General features: G+C 38.6%; 1 protein-coding gene across 5 annotated transcripts; it reads left to right on the top strand.

The window, feature by feature from the left end:
* The first annotated feature begins 283 nt into the window (after window positions 1–283).
* On the top strand, window positions 284–13,270 carry SMIM8 (small integral membrane protein 8). 5 transcript variants are annotated; one of them, XM_015069522.3, is made up of 4 exons: window positions 553–568; window positions 10,053–10,183; window positions 10,539–10,696; window positions 12,807–13,270. In XM_015069522.3, the coding sequence occupies exons 3-4, from the start codon at window positions 10,562–10,564 to the stop codon at window positions 12,963–12,965; spliced, it is 294 nt and encodes a 97-aa protein (XP_014925008.1). In that variant the 5' UTR covers window positions 553–568; window positions 10,053–10,183; window positions 10,539–10,561; the 3' UTR covers window positions 12,966–13,270. The 5 variants fall into 5 exon arrangements, with proteins under 5 accessions (XP_014925007.1, XP_014925006.1, XP_014925008.1 ...); XM_015069521.3 differs by lacking the exons at window positions 553–568; window positions 10,053–10,183 and adding an exon at window positions 284–431; XM_015069520.3 differs by lacking the exon at window positions 10,053–10,183 and having other exon boundaries at window positions 438–568.
* Window positions 13,271–15,830: the final 2,560 nt, after the last annotated feature.

Here is a 15,830-nt window from a genome sequence, read left to right as displayed (position 1 = left end):
TAACTGCACATTTGAATGACTGTGCCTCTAAAATCTGGGCAAGGAGGATACCAAATCCCAGCCTTCTCCCCGAATTCAGAAAGCTTTCCCCTTCCATTAAATAAATGTATATGTTTCTACGTGATGTCTCCTTTTATTTATACAAAACACAGACACATGAAACTGGAAGGTTATTTGAACCGTAGGAGGCTGAAAACTAAAGGTAAAAAAGGAAGACGCTAAACACGCCCCTTGCAAACTCCAGCAGGCAAATCCGCAGGCGGCCCCAGGGCGTAGGAGGTACCCAAGCAGGGCTGGCCTGGGTCCCACAGCCCAAGAGCCTAGGCGTCACAGCCTCCAGGCTGTAGGGGCCGCTGTGGCGCTGAGCCGGCTGGGCGCGCTGGGCCGCTCTCTCCCGCAGGCAGAAACGAGGCGGAGCGGAGAGGGAGCTGGTGACCTCGGGGCAGGTGTTTGGCGGCGGGTGACCGGTGGCGGGGCCGCGGGCTGCCTGCAGGAACAGGACGGCAGCCCCACCGCGCGCTGGTGCCAGGTCTTGGAGGGCCCGGCCGCCCTGCGGCCTTACTCCCAGGTGCGTTGGACCTGACGGCGTTCTCCCGAGCACCCCGACCCCTCGGCACTCCGTGGGCGCTCTGAGCAGTCTCGGGGATCTGTGGCCCCACAGGACCTATTTCCCGCCCCTTAACGTGCTAGGGGCCCGGGCCTCTGGTCAGTGCTCTATCCATGGACACCTCCACCCCAAGAACCCTCCCATTTCCTGTACAGTCACTTGGTGTCCCTGCTCACCAAACTCCTGTTTAGGGGGAAATGGTGTTGTAATTGTTTTCACTGTAGGTGCTCTTTCCTTTAGTAACTGTGTTAAAAAGTCTTATGTTCCACTTTGCAACACCGTGTCTGAAACTTAATTGAATGCAGTTTCTTTTTCTGGAGGCTTCAGATGCATCTGTCTTCGAGAAATAACCAGCTGTAATGTAGGTACCACAGTATGGGGAGGGGAGTAGACCTTAATAATACTTTACAGCCCTCAGATTGTAACTAGGCCATTGTGAAAATCTTTCTCCCTTACTCAGGTAAAGTAAATTCAAGAGATGGAAAGATACTTTTTAAACAGTATTTTTTTTTACACCAAAAACAACAAATACGGAATCCATTTAAAACATTTAAGTGATTGCAATTTTATGTTTCATAATTCTGGAAATAACTTGTAGATGCAACGTCTTATCGATTTTGAAGTAAGGTGAGGTCAAGTGGTGGAATAGGGGTGGGCTTGGACATTGAGAGACCTGGATTATCTTACTCCTAATGGCAAAGACACAATCCCTTTGTGTCTAGGTTTCTCTGTTAAAAAAAAAAAAAAAAAAAAGAATTGGACTAGATGGTAAGCAGATAATGGCGACCATTTACTGAACATCTGTTATATCCTTTAAAAAAATATTATCTAAAAAAAATGTTATCTCAATCTACAGAGCAGTTCTATGCAGTAAGATAACTTTACCCCTTTAGGTGGAAACTGAGGCCCACAGAGGTTGTCACTTATTCAAAGACCTCCAGCTTATAAATAATAAAGTTGTAATTTGAGGCTATGCTACCTCCCCTCAAGACATAAATCCCTCTGATTCTAACCCAAACTTGTTTATTCTAATTTAAATTATTTTTAAGGTGTTTTGTTCCAGACTTCAAATGTTTTTTCTTACATATTAAGATAGGATGGTATATGAAACTAAAATAACAAGTGTATTTTATATCTCATTATTTTGTCAATTTTATAATTCCCTAAATATTTTTTTTCTATTTTTTTTCAATATATGAAATTTATTGTCAAATTGGTTTCCATACAACACCCAGTGCTCATCCCAAAAGGTGCCCTCCTCAATACCCATCACCCACCCTCCCCTCCCTCCCACCCCCCATCAACCCTCAGTTTGTTCTCAGTTTTTAACAGTCTCTTATGCTTTGGCTCTCTCCCACTCTAACCTCTTTTTTTTTTTTTTTTCCCTAAATATTTTTAAATTAATTTGTTTTTAATTTACATCCAAGTTAATTAGCATATAGTGCAATAATGATTTCAGCAGTAGATTCCAGTGATTCATCCCCTATGTATAACACCCAGTGCTTATCCAAACAAGTGCCTTCTGTAACGCCCCTTACCCATTTAGCCCATCCCCCCACCCATAGCCCCTCCAGCAACCATCAGTTTGTTCTCTGTCTTTAAGAGTCTCTTGTGCTCACTTTGGCAGCATTTATACTAAAAAAGAATCTCTTATGTTTTGTCCCCCTCCCTGTTTTTATATTATTTTTACTTCCCTTCCTGTATGTTCATCTGTTTTGTATCTTAAATTCCACATATGGGTGGAGTCATATGATACTTGTCTTTCTCTGACTGATTTATTTTGCTTAGCATAATACCCTCTAGTTCCATCCATGTACTTGCAGATGGCAAGATTTCATTCTTTTTGATTACTGAGTAATATTCCATTGTATGTGTATACCACATCTTCTTTATCCGTTCATCCCTCAGTGGACACTTAGGCTGTTTCCATACTTTGGCTATTGTCAGTAGCACTGCTATAAACATTGGGGTGCATGTGCCCCTTCAAAACAGCACACCTGTAACCCTTTGATAAATAGTAGCGCAGTTGCTGGGTCATAGGGTAGTTCTATTTTTAATTTTTTGAGAAACCTCCTTAATGTTTTCCAGAGTGGCTACACCAGTTTGCATTCCCACCAGCAGTGCAAAAGAGATCCTCTTTCTCTGCATCCTTGCCAACACATGTTGTTGCCTGAATTGATAATTTAGCCATTCTGACTGGTGTGAGGTGGTATCTCATTGTGGTTTTAATTGTATGTCCCTGATGATGAGTGATGTTGAGATTTTTTCATGTGTCTATTAGCCATCTGGTTGTCTTCTTTGGAAAAACGTCTTTTCATGACTTTTGCCCATTTCTTCGCTGGATTATTTGTTTTTAGGGTGTCGAGTTTGATAAGTTCTTCATAGATTTTGGATACTAACCCTTTATCTGGTATGTCATTTGCAATATCTTCTCCCATTCTGTCTGTTGCCTTTTAGTTTTGTTGATTGTTTCCTTTGCTGTGCAGAAGTTTTTTATTTTGATGAGGTCCTAGTAGTACATTTTTGCTTTTGTTTCACTTGCCTCCGGAGGCATGTTGAGTAAGAAGTTGCTGTGGCCAAGATCAAAGAGGTTTTGCCTGCTTTCTCCTCTAGGATTTTGATGGTTTCCTGTCTTATATTTAGGTCTTTCCTCCATTTTGAGTTTATTATTTTGGGGTATGGTGTAAGAAAGTGGTCTAGGTTCATTCTTCTGCATGTTGCTGTCCACTTTTCCCAAAACCATTTGCTGAAGAGACTGTTTTCCACTGGATATTCTTTTCTGCTTTGTCAAAGATTAGTTGGCCATACGTTTGTGGGTCCATTTCTGGGTTATCTATTTTATTTCACTGATCTATGTCTGTTTTTGTGCCAGTACCATACCTTTTTGATGATTACAGCTTTGTAATACATCTTGAAGTCTGGGATTGTGATGCCTCCAGCTTTGGTTTTCTTTTTCAATATTACTTTGGTTATTTGGGGTCTTTTCTGGTTCCATACAAATTTTAGGATTGTTTGTTCTAGCTCTGTGAAGAATGCTAGTGTTATTTTGATAGGGATTTCATTGAATATATAGATTGCTTTGGATAGTATTGACATTTTAACAATACTTGTTCTTCCAGTCCATGAGCATGAAGTATTTTTCCATTTTTTTGTGTGTCTTCTTCAATTTCTTTCATAGGCTTTCTATAGATTTCATTGTATAGATTTTTCATCTTTTTGGTTAGGTTTATATAATTCCCTAAGTGTTAAAGGAAAGGCTCTGATTATTGCTAAGGTTCCTTCTCACTAACATGCTGTAATTCTGATAATTCTGTTTTGACATCTCCTATTGAGATGCTGATTTCAAAAATGAATACCCGAAGATTAAATTTTTCCCTAAAGTAACTCATGGTCTTTTTATCTTGGTCTAATTTCCATATATAGTATAATATAGACAGTCATGCCAGTTTTAGGTCAATGAATTGTTTTATGTCAGTTGCCAGATACATTATGGATCATCCCCCTGAGGAAGAATCTTGCTAAAGGAAGGAAAATCATCAAAAAATGACCAGTCCTGGGGCACCTTAGTGACTCAGTCAGTTGAGCCTCTGACTCTTGCTTGATCTCAGCTCAGGTCTTGATCTCAGGGTTGTGAGTTCAAGCCCCACATTGGGCTCTGTGCTGAAGCCTACTTAAAGCAAAACAAACAAAAAAACGACCAGTCCTGACTCTGTCTAGCACTATCTTGGACTATCTTATACAGCCTCACACATTGTGTATTATTAATTCCAGGAGGGCACCATCCTCACACTTTGAGGTGTGAATGACCCTCATGGAATTGCACCCTTTATCTCTTCATATTTCCTTCACAAGAGGATGGGCAGAAGAAAAAAGTAAAGAACTTTTTAGCAGGGTGGGACATATGAAGTAAATGCAGCTTAATTTACATCATTTATACAGATACGTATGAAAAATCCTACTCTATTTCTTTAAAATTTAGAAGCAACAGTTTTTTATCATTTGTCAATAAGGGAACAAGAAATGAGTGATGGAAAAATGAAGAAGAAATAAGAGTAGGGGCTCCTGGACAGATTTCACCAACCAGGGTGGCCCTGTGGATACCTGATTTATGGAGTATTTTCCAAGTGGTCCCATACACAAACTAATCACCAAATTGCTTAGCCAGGAGCAGTGCAATGCCAAGTTTCCATCATCCCTGCCAGACTCTGTGTGTTTGTTTTGTATGATTCCCTTTTTAACACTGTACATGAAATTTCTTCCCTTAGCTTAAAAATAAACCTATCTTGAAAGTGAGTATAACTAGGGGCACCTGGGTGGTTCAGTTGGTTAAGTATCCAACTTGATTTTGGCTCAGGTCATGATCCCATGGTTTGTGAGTTGCAGCCCCATGTCAGGCTCTGTGCTGATACTGAAGAGTCTGCTTGGGATTCTCTCTCCCTCTCTCTCTGTCCTCTCCTGTGCTCTCTCTCAAAATAAATAAATAAACTTTTTTTTTAAAAAGTGAGTATAGGGGCGCCTGGTGGCTCAGTCGGTTGAGCGGCTGACTTCGGCTCAGGTCATGATCTCGCGGTCCGTTAGTTTGAGCCCCGCGTCGGGCTCTGTGCTGACAGCTCAGTGCCTGGAGCCTGTTTCAGATTCTGTGTCTCCCTCTCTCTGACCCTCCCCCGTTCATGCTCTGTCTCTCTCTGTCTCAAAAATAAATAAACGTTAAAAAAAATTTTTTTTTTAAAAGTGAGTATAACTAGAGATTGGTCAATATCATATGCAAATAAGCAAGTGCTGGTTACTTGCGGTAGGAAACAGAGTAAGGAAAAAAGTTGGAGAAAGTGATGGGAAGACAAGTTCTGAAAGAAGTGTGCTAGATGTTCAATAGATATTTTTGTCTTAAGTACAGTTCATTTGAGTGGTAATGTCCAAATAGATTATTGCTGTGCTTTGAATTTTTGATGAGTTTCGCAGCTTTTAAAAGTGGAATTTATATTAGCTGTGCACTTGAAAATAGCTAGTCAGCTTTTAGTTCTACAGTAAAAGTTTACTTTTGGTGGGGGCGCCTGGGTGGCTCAGTTGGTTGAGCCTCCAACTTCAGCTCAGGTCATGGTCTCACTGCTCATGGTTCGAGCCCCGCATAGGGTTATGTGCTGACCGCTCAGAGCCTGGAGCCTGCTTCAGATTCTGTGTCTCCCTATCTCTCTCTGCTCTTCCCCAGCTCATACTCTGTCTCTCTCTCTCTTTCAAAAATGAATAAACATTTTAAAAAAATCAATCAATAAAATCAATAAAAAAGAAGTTTACTTTTGATGTAGATATTTGTTTTCCCAAAGAGTTTTGACAATGAACATATCTGTGAATAAACAACTAAGGCTTTATACTCTATATACTGTGCTTATTCAACCATCATATCTTGAATTTCTGCTCCAGCCATGTATGTAGATCTTTGTGGGTCAGGCATGTGAAGAGATTCTAAAGAACTTTACACATGGAAAAGATTTTGTGGTGTTTTGTTTCTTCTATTATATATAACAAATTCTTGGCTACTAAAGCCCATTTTGGCCTCAGTAATCTACATTTTTTATTTAAAGTATAGAAGGTTCTTAAGATTTTTTTCTTAGTTCAATAGATGGTATAAACAAATTCATACAATTTTGGGAGAACTATTGTAACATCTTCGGTGACTGTGGCTTATTAAAAAAGCAATAAAATTGAGTTGTCTTTTTTTTTTTTTAATGTTTATTTTTGAGAGAGAAAGAGAGTGTGGGCGGGTGGAGGGGCAGAGAGAGAGGGAGACACAGAATCCAAAGCAGACTCCCGGCTGTGAGCTTTCAGCAGAGAGCCCAACGTGGGGCTAGAACTCACGAACCATGAGGTCATGACGCTTAACCAACTGAGCCACCCAGGAGCCCCAAGCTGTCTTATTTAAAGACTGATATATAATAGAAAATGTTGTCTGATAAAAGGCTGATATATAACGGGAAATGTTACTTATATACTCTGCAGAAAGTATCATAAACAATGGAAATTATGGTATATGAAATCTTTTAAAATACAGCATATAGTGTAGTAGGTAATCCCTTAATTTGTAAATGTCCCGTTAATAAACACTTCTGTGGCTTCTAGCCCAGATATATATTTTTTTATGTTTTATTTATTTTTGAAAGAGACACAGAGACTGAACGTGAGTGGAGAAGGGGCAGAGAGAGAGGGAGACACAGAATGCAAAGCTGAGCTGTCAGCCCAGAGCCTGACGCGGGGCTCGAACTCACAATCTGTGAGATCATGACCTGAGCTGAAGTCAGATGGTCAACCGATTGAGCCACCCAGGCACCCCAGCCCAGGTATTCGTTAATTGTCATTTCTGGTAAAAAGTTTAACATACATAGTGCATTGTTAAGGCGAATATGGATGTCTGGAGATTGTAATATAAGGAATACTGCCTTGGTTGCTTATTTCCTTGATTCATTACAAAGGAAACAGGTTCTGCTAAGGAAGAGAGGAGACCAAGGAATCTTGCAACTAAAATGAAGTCATTACAGTTCATGTTAGAACACTCTTAATCTGTAGTTTGTTTTTTTTTTTTAATTTTTTTTTAATGTTTATTTGTTTTTGAGACAGAGACAGAGCATGAATGGGGGAGGGTCAGAGAGAGAGGGAGACACAGAATCTGAAACAGGCTCCAGGCACTGAGCTGTCAGCACAGAGCCTGACACGGGGCTCGAACTTACGGACAGCGAGATCATGACCTGAGCTGAAGTCGGATGCTTAACCTACTGAGCCATCCAGGTACCCCTATAGTTTTTATAGACATTTCATATAGGTTGAATTTTGACATCGAACATTACTATATCCCTTTGACTTTAAAATAGTGAAATTTCCCTCCCTCTCTCTCTCTCATTTTTTGGACTTGAGGTAAGTATTGAGTTAATCATCCTCAATTCTTGGCACATTTTCATCAACATAGAGTGTGTGTGATAACTGCGGTCTGAGGGCCCTTCTGTGCTCTACAGTATGTGCTGTCTATACCCACCTTCCCCATTACCTTGTTTTTCTTCCCACTAGACAATTTTAAACCATATTCTACTGGTTATCTTTGTTTTAAATACATGTAGCAATTTCTCAATAATTGAAGGAAAATGTCTCTTTGTCAGTTTATGGTTATAATGACTTACCTTTGTATATTTGCTTTTTCAGGCCTTCCTACTATTTTTATCTAATGCCCCAGTTTCAATTAGGGGTATACTGTGAGGCTGTGATTCAGTCCTAACAGCGTGGACATTGTGTTAACTGTTTCCTGCCTCACATTTTTTTATGGGCATGGCTGATTTACAGACTGTAATATCGCTTCCACTTTAATGATTGCTTCTTTCTGGTATTTTTTCCCCCACATTACAGTCAATCATGCTATTAGCTTAAGTAGAAACATCACTGGCACCTAGCTTAGGCATCTGGTGACCACCATTTGTTACTTAAATTCTAAATACGTTTCCACATACCGTCTACCCTGCTCTCATGGTTGAGAGGAAAAGAAGAAATGTTAGCAGTTTTCATAGAAGGAAAAGAAACCAACAGGAGTAGTTTGTTCTCATAAGAAAAGAGGAGTAGCAAAGGAATTTTACATCCCTCCCCCTGTATTGTTGACATTATTGAAAGGTAAGGCCGTAAATGAGGAGGAAGTTATAGGGATTCTGGGCCTAACGCAGAAGCATATGCCAAGTCCCTGTTACAGCTGGTTTTGTGTGGTATCAAGAAGTTAATACAGGAAATGGGCATGTCGACGGACCTGGTCAGCAGGAAGCAGTGGATTTTTTGCCACCTTTGGGCATGATGAGTTTCAAGCAAGTGTATGCTGACTGAACAAATACCAGGCATGTTATGGAATTGTTTCAGAAGTTGTCTGTAGTAAAAAAAAACAAAACAAAACACTGTTCTAGTGGAGAAAATGAGTAACTTGCATACAAGAGAAATAAAACAACAACAACAAAACAATTGCTAGTTACAGCTTGACTAATGTTTGAAATGCTGATGAAGTGTTCTATGAATTGCTACCTCATATATGTCATGCCCAAGGTGGACTTTGCAAAAGAAGTAAACAAAGACTGATGATTGTTCTATTCTGCTGAATGCATCTTGGACGGAAAAGGTGAGACTACTTGTCATTGGCAAGTAGTTTACCTTCAGTGCTTTGGAAATGCTCATTTGCTCCCCTATGATTACCAAGCCAGTACATATACCTATAGGATGAGACATTTATTTAATGAATGAGAAATGCTGGCAAGAGAATGAAAGGAGCAAAATACAATATCCTCCTGCTGATAAACAGTCAGTTGCTCTGCCTACAACACACTCCTGTGCTTAGATCATGCATGTGTTGAGTTTTTCCCATTGAACTGCACAGCCATTCTATACCCATAAGATGGGGGTTAATTTTCACAGTGAAAGCACACTGCTGAAACAACTCTTTCTAAATCTGGATGATGAAGGGAAAACTGTGAAAATAAAATGAAGCAAGCTATTGGCATGATTGCTGAGACCTGGTGGTCTGTAGAGCCATCCACATAGTGAAATTTTGGGAATTTTGGGAGACTCATCTCCCAGACCAGTTTGATTTTAAAGACTTTGTGGCTAGAGATAGCAGTTGAACTATGAACTATTTTCCAAGAGTTAGCAAATCCTAAAATTGATATATGAGTGCTAAGTAATATCAAAGTGGAACCAGAAAGTGATGTTGAATATCGTGACAACGATGAAAACCATCATCCAGTGGATGAAGGAATAGGAAACAGCGAACATTTCAGAAGCCCTAGCAAGTATAGAAAGCGTTGAGAAGTCCTTTCCCTTCAAGTAGGTGTTCCTGATGAGGTGTTTATGCAATTAAGTGGTATAGATGAACTAACCACTTCAACAAAGACAGTTTTGAAAAAACTGAACTAATTTTCTCCATAACTAATAAAGTTGCAAAAATATTGCCTTTATAAAGTCTGTAAAATGGAAAACTTAAAGAATACTTGTATGAACAAAGCCCCAGTGAGTGTTTAAATGTGAATGTTTGACTCTTGTTTCATAACATTTACTGTATGGTAGGGTTACAGCATTCCCCCAGAACATTTTATTACATTGTCATTAATTTCCACCTTGGGAAGCTTTCTTTCCCTACCTCTTTCCTTCCAACCTTCCCACACCTCTCCCCAGCATTAGGTGGCAGGAATGATAAGAATAAGCTTTTGCCTAATAGTACCTAGAAGAGAAAAATATTCACAAAATGTTGACACTCCAGCTGGCAGAACCATAAACCAAAAGACACATTGGGATTTAATAGGATAGAGTTAGTGTAATTAAGAGGAAAATGGATATTCACCTGGAGATAGCAGAGCAGTCCTTCCCAAAAGTCACTGACAGGCAAATGAGGAGTGAAAATAGCTACTTACCCTTACTGCTTGGTACTCATGCTTAGGTCGGTCCCCCAGAAGAAGGCTGATGAGCATGGGCCAGGGGTGAAGCTGTAGGAGAAATTGAAAAATGCCACTGTTCTTTCAAAGCTGTTGGAAAGTGAAGAAGAGTGAAAATGGGAGGAAATAAAGAAGGGTATGGATAATCCACTGACCCCTGCTACCCTTAGCTTCCTCTTTATATAACAGGATACAATGTGATTCAGACCAAGAACAATTCTCCAGGCTTCTGTGAAAGTAGGAACACAACTTTTGTCCACCTGACTTGTTCTAAGAGATCAAAAATAACAATTTTATTAAATAAAATTTAGAGCACCATTTACAAAGTACATGTTATATGAAGTAATAAAATAATTGGCAATCACTCTTGGTATGTATCTGGACTGGAATTCAAAAAAAGGAATGCATGTAGAATGCTTTTTTTTTTTTTTTTTTAAAGAACATTATCAGAAAAACTGTGAAGAAAAAAAAGTCTCTTATTTTATTTCTAGGTAATAAATCATCATTAGTCAAGATGTCTTCAGCACCAGAGTCTCCCGGCTTTAAAAAGGAACCACCCAAGGAGAAAGACTTTAAAAACCCAGGGCTCAGAGGAGTCCGCACGACAACCTTATTTCGGGCTGTGAATCCAGAGCTCTTCATTAAACCTGTAAGAAATATACCTAGGATAAGACATTATGTTCAGTTTAACTAGGCTATCAGAAGTAGAAAGTGTTTATTTTCCTGTCACATTTGATTGTGTCATGAAAATTTTATGTTGACTAATAAGGCCTCTCTGATAAAAGCAGGTGAAAGGGAAATCTTAAATGCTATTTCTCTATACATATAAAACTAATTATTTTGAGGTATTTGAGAACTTTAACAGAATACAGTTGCACTTTGATAGATCAACTTCTCAAATTCCTCTTTAATATTTTATTTTAATAGTTGTACCAATTTGAAAGAAATTTTTATTGTTTGACCAGGTACTATTACATAAATAAGACCTTTCATTGAAATAAAACAAAATGAAAATCTGATCATTTTTATAGACTACAATTCTAGCCTTTATTGTATTTTTACCTAAGGGATATTGCAAGTATGAAAAATTTCAAAACATACACTAGTACACTGTAAGGGAGTTAGCTAATCATTTATATTTTTGTTGCAAATTACTGAATATATTTGACCAGTTTTATTTTAAAATAAATATAAACTTTATTTTTAAATTAATGTAAGTAAAATCAAATTATTATATATTTAAATGCATTGGATTTGGTTAGAATTTTATTTATTCATTCATTTATTTTAAAGAAATCCCACAGACTGAGCATTTGATTTTAATTTTAATTTTAATTTTATTTTAGAGACAGAGAGCATGAGTAGAGGAGAGGGTCAGAGGGAGAGAGAGAGAATCTTAAACTAGGCTCCACACTGACCATGGAGCCTGATACAGGGCTTGATCCCACAACCCAGGGATCATGACCTGAACCGAAATCAAGAATCGGACGCTCAACCAACTGAGCTACCCAGGCACCCTTTGGTTAGCATTTTAGTAAATCTATTTTTAAAATGTTTGTTTATATATTTTGACAGAGAGAGAGACAGAGAGAGACAGAGAGACAGAATTCCAAGCAGGGTCCATGCTGTCAGCACAAGCCCCTTGGTTAGAATTTTAATAACATAGTTGCCAGTGTAAACTGTTTTAAAGTTAAATAGGTCAATTTAACAAGCAAGTAATTAAATCAAGGTAGAGTGTTTTAAGACCTTTGAACTAATATGTTGTTTTAATTGCCAAGTGCATGTCAAGATTTATAGATTTAAACTGCTTTTAGCTTTTGGCCTTGTTATATGTCCATCCAGGTCGAAAAGTTTGACCTTTATTCTTTTGATGATTAAGATTTGAAATAGTAGTAATACAGCAAGTATTACAGAAGCAGAAAATGCTAATTGAAACTTGTATCACTACCACGCACTCATATTGACCTAAAAAAGGTTCATTTGGGGAGCATGAACACACAGGAAGATCTGAGTTATAGTATAGACAAAACAAAACATTTCTATGGAATTGTAAACATCTTTCCTATACTTAAAGGCTTTTTTTTCCCCCAGTGTCAAAGTTATATTGCTTAGTCTCTCAGGGTCTTGGACTTTTCAGCAGTAAATCAAACTTAGTATAGAACAGCATAGTATCTGCTCCAGTCACACAGTTTCTTAAGGTTCTACAGTAGGTACCCAGAGGAGAGTGTACGTGTTGTCATTCTTGCCGCACTTAATATATGACATGAAAATTGAAGGCTTTTTGCAAGTTATCCATGAACTCAGGCAAGAAGAATAGCATGTTATACTTCATTCCTCACTTCTTACTAAGATTAACTAATTGAAGGTTTGCCAGTAGGGAAACTTGAGCTCAGGAAAGTTGAGCAACTTCTCCATGTCACACAGGTAAAAGTGAAAACTTGATCACTAGACCCATTTCTGTGTCTCATTTCCCTCGCCCCTCTCCCAACCACCACCTTTCTGAAGATGCAGGCCTGAGAGGCTGTTGGCAGGAGACAGACTGGAGAGGAGAAGCAAGAGCCTTCTATAATCTCTGAATTATCAGGAGTTGAGTTAATTGAATAAAGAACTGGGTAAATTGTTATAATGGAAAATATCACCATAGGAATGCTAGTATGGCAGTAAAGACTTGGTATGTCAGGAGGAAAGTACAACAGATATTTGGGTCTCCTCAAATGATTAAGTCTTAATGAGGATTTATAATTTCTTTTCTTTAACAGAACAAACCTGTAATGGCTTTTGGACTGATAACCCTTTCCCTTTGCGTGGCTTATATTGGTTATCTACATGCATCCCAGGAGAATACAAAGGATCTCTACGAAGCTATTGATAGTGAGGGGCACAGTTATATGAGGAGGAAAACATCTAAATGGGATTAACAGTGCTGGATGCTGCAGACGGAGCTTTGCTAAAGGCCCTGAAATCTTCTAATGGAAGACTTTGTGAGTGCACAGTATCATGCTCCTTGTTCTAGAATGTGTTAATGAGGAAGGAAGGTAGCAGTTGTGAACGGGCCACTAGACTACATCTCATCCTGCAGCCCTTACCCCATTCTTTGTTCACAGCAAGAGCTTCTCAATATTTTTCTTTCATGAAGTCCTTGTATGAAAGTGCCATTAAGAATGGAAGTTGTTTTTGTGAATTAACTTCTATATAATAAAAATATAGTGCCGGTGCTGTTAAATTTGTATGGTATTTTTAATATTTAAGATGAGTTGTGCATTTGCAACTGTTTTAAGGGTTTAGTTTTGTTTTGCTGTTTAGAAAGACATTCATTTTTTCCTGGCATAGAACTTATGTTTATGACAAAAAAAATAATTGTAATTATTATGAAGCATACAGTCAACATTCAAGACAAATAATTTTTTTAATGTTTATTTCTGAGAGAAAAAGAGACAGTGTACGAGTGGGGGAGGGCAGAGAGAGAGAGACACACAGAATCCAAAGCAGGCTCCAGGCCCTGAGCTGTCAGCACAGAGTGTGATTTGGGGCTTGAACCCACAAACTATGAGATCATGACCTGAGCCGGAGTCAGATGCTTAACCAACTGAGCCACCCCGGCGCCCCCAAGACAAATAATTTTTATAGTCACAGATGGCTCGTATATTTTGGCATTCCATTTCAGCTACTTTGGTCCAGAATTTTATTTCATTTGAAAAGGTAGTCCCACTCAACTACTAAAATAAATAAATGAGAGAATAACCCAATTGGAGTTTTTCTTTGAAAAAAAAAAAAAGTATATTATACTGAGCTATGATGTTTTTATTTGACTACAACCAAATGTTACCTATTTTAGATTTTGTAAATTAATGTTACAGTGATATTACAAACATAAAACCAAATTTTCTTGTGGTTATTTTAGAACTAGGACTATCCAACAAATAAGAAAAGAAGGTCTTCTTACTCTCTTGGGTTTACCACATATAATTTAGATTTCTCTTACAAGGGTTTTGGACCTGTAGCATGTGTAGATTTTTATCTGTTTTCCAAATCACTATAATTGGGGCTCAGTAATAAATCTCATCTATGAAATTTTGTTTCATTTATTATTGCCAAATAACAATTACTGTATAAGCAGAGTTTATCACCATAGTGTGAATTTTTTTTAATTTTTTTATGTTTATTTATTTCTGAGAGAGACAGAGACAGAGTGCAAGTGAAGGAGGGGCAGAGAGAGAGGGAGACACAGAATCCAAAGCAGGCTCCAGGCTCTGAGCTGTCAGCACAGGCACAGAGCCCGTTGCAGGGCTTGAACTCACAAACGGTGGGATCATGACCTGAGCTGAAGTCAGACGCCTAACTGACTGAGCCACCCAGGTGCCCCACCATAGTGTGAATTTTTAATTTCTAGTACTTAATTGTGGTTTGTAAGCTATATGAAAATGTAATTATGTCTTGTCTGTAGATATTAAAGAGCTTAAATAACTGAGTTATCTGTATGCAACTAAATCAGAACTTTATTCCTGAGCCCTAAATATTTCTTTGCTATGTCTCTCTATATAGTACACTTCATATAGTTTAAAATGCACTTAAGTAGTGTAAAATGCCTTTTAATTTAAAGTATTATATTTTGCTTTTGGTTTCCCTGTGTACTTTGGCTGTTAAAGAATTAGAATTCTTCTGTTTTCAACTTATGCATTTAATATTACACCATCATTTTTTAGAATTTCTCTATTATTCAGAATAAGTTGTTATTTGTTGGGGGAGATACTGTTTAGGTGAACTATCAAGAGACCATCACAGCACAGAAGGACAGCAGGAAATACAGCAGCCTTCAGCCATGTGACATCTATGTATGGGAATGAACCAAGGTAGCAGTGGATTCAGGGAGGCAGGTGCACAGCTGTGAAAAATACTGGGAGCGAAGAATCACACTGAATTTTAGGAACAAGTAACCTATTATACTTATTACAGGATAGTTACAAGTTACAGCACAGGCTTTGTGTGTGCAGAGAGTCAAAGGCTGCCTGGCTGTGTGTTGATGTTCTCATTCATTCTCTGAGGGAAAAATGCCACTTGGACATTGCGTCTAAGAAAGGAATGGTCCAGGCGAGAGATGTACAGCGTTTTGGAATCAGGGCTCAAGTGGTTAAAGGAATGTCTTTCAGTGTGAGAATCTGGTTGAGACTGGGCAAAACTCAGAAACTTAGTAGATTAGGTCTTGAAGCAAGTCTCAATAAGTAAAATATTAATAAGTGGTAAGTGACCTTTTTGCCCAGGGAAGTAATCCATTCTGATAGGAGAGCTATTTGCCCAGAGGAGCAAGCTGTTCAATTGATAAATTGGTTTTCAAGAATTTCCTGAATAAACTGAAGTTATTTATTGGTGTAGCCTTATCCTCCATAGGGTAACCAATCTTTTCCAATTTGTTAGGCATGGAGGTGGTTCTTGGGATGCAGGACTACACATTTTAAAACAAGGGCAACACATTAGTTAACTGCGATTTTAAAAACCAGGCTTATTAATTTTGAGTGCTAATGGAAAGTAACTTTTCCTTTAAGATACTGTGATGTTTCCCAGTTTTATTGCCATGGCACCAAAACATCACGTTTATAAAAATGTGAATTTATTGGGACACCTGGATGACTCAGTCGGTTAAGCATCTAACTTTGGCTCAGGTCAAGATCTCACAGCTCATGAGTTCGAGCCCCATGTTGGGCTCCATGCTGACAGCTCAGAGCCTGGAGCCTGCTTCAGATTCTGTCTCCCTCTCTGCCCCTCCCTTGCTCATGCTTAGTCTCTCT

The sequence above is a fragment of the Acinonyx jubatus genome, chromosome B2, assembly GCF_027475565.1.
Source record: "Acinonyx jubatus isolate Ajub_Pintada_27869175 chromosome B2, VMU_Ajub_asm_v1.0, whole genome shotgun sequence".
Classification (NCBI taxonomy): domain Eukaryota; kingdom Metazoa; phylum Chordata; class Mammalia; order Carnivora; family Felidae; genus Acinonyx; species Acinonyx jubatus.
The sequence above is the reverse complement of the archived record's forward strand: the minus strand, read 5'-3'. Positions and strand labels throughout refer to the sequence as shown.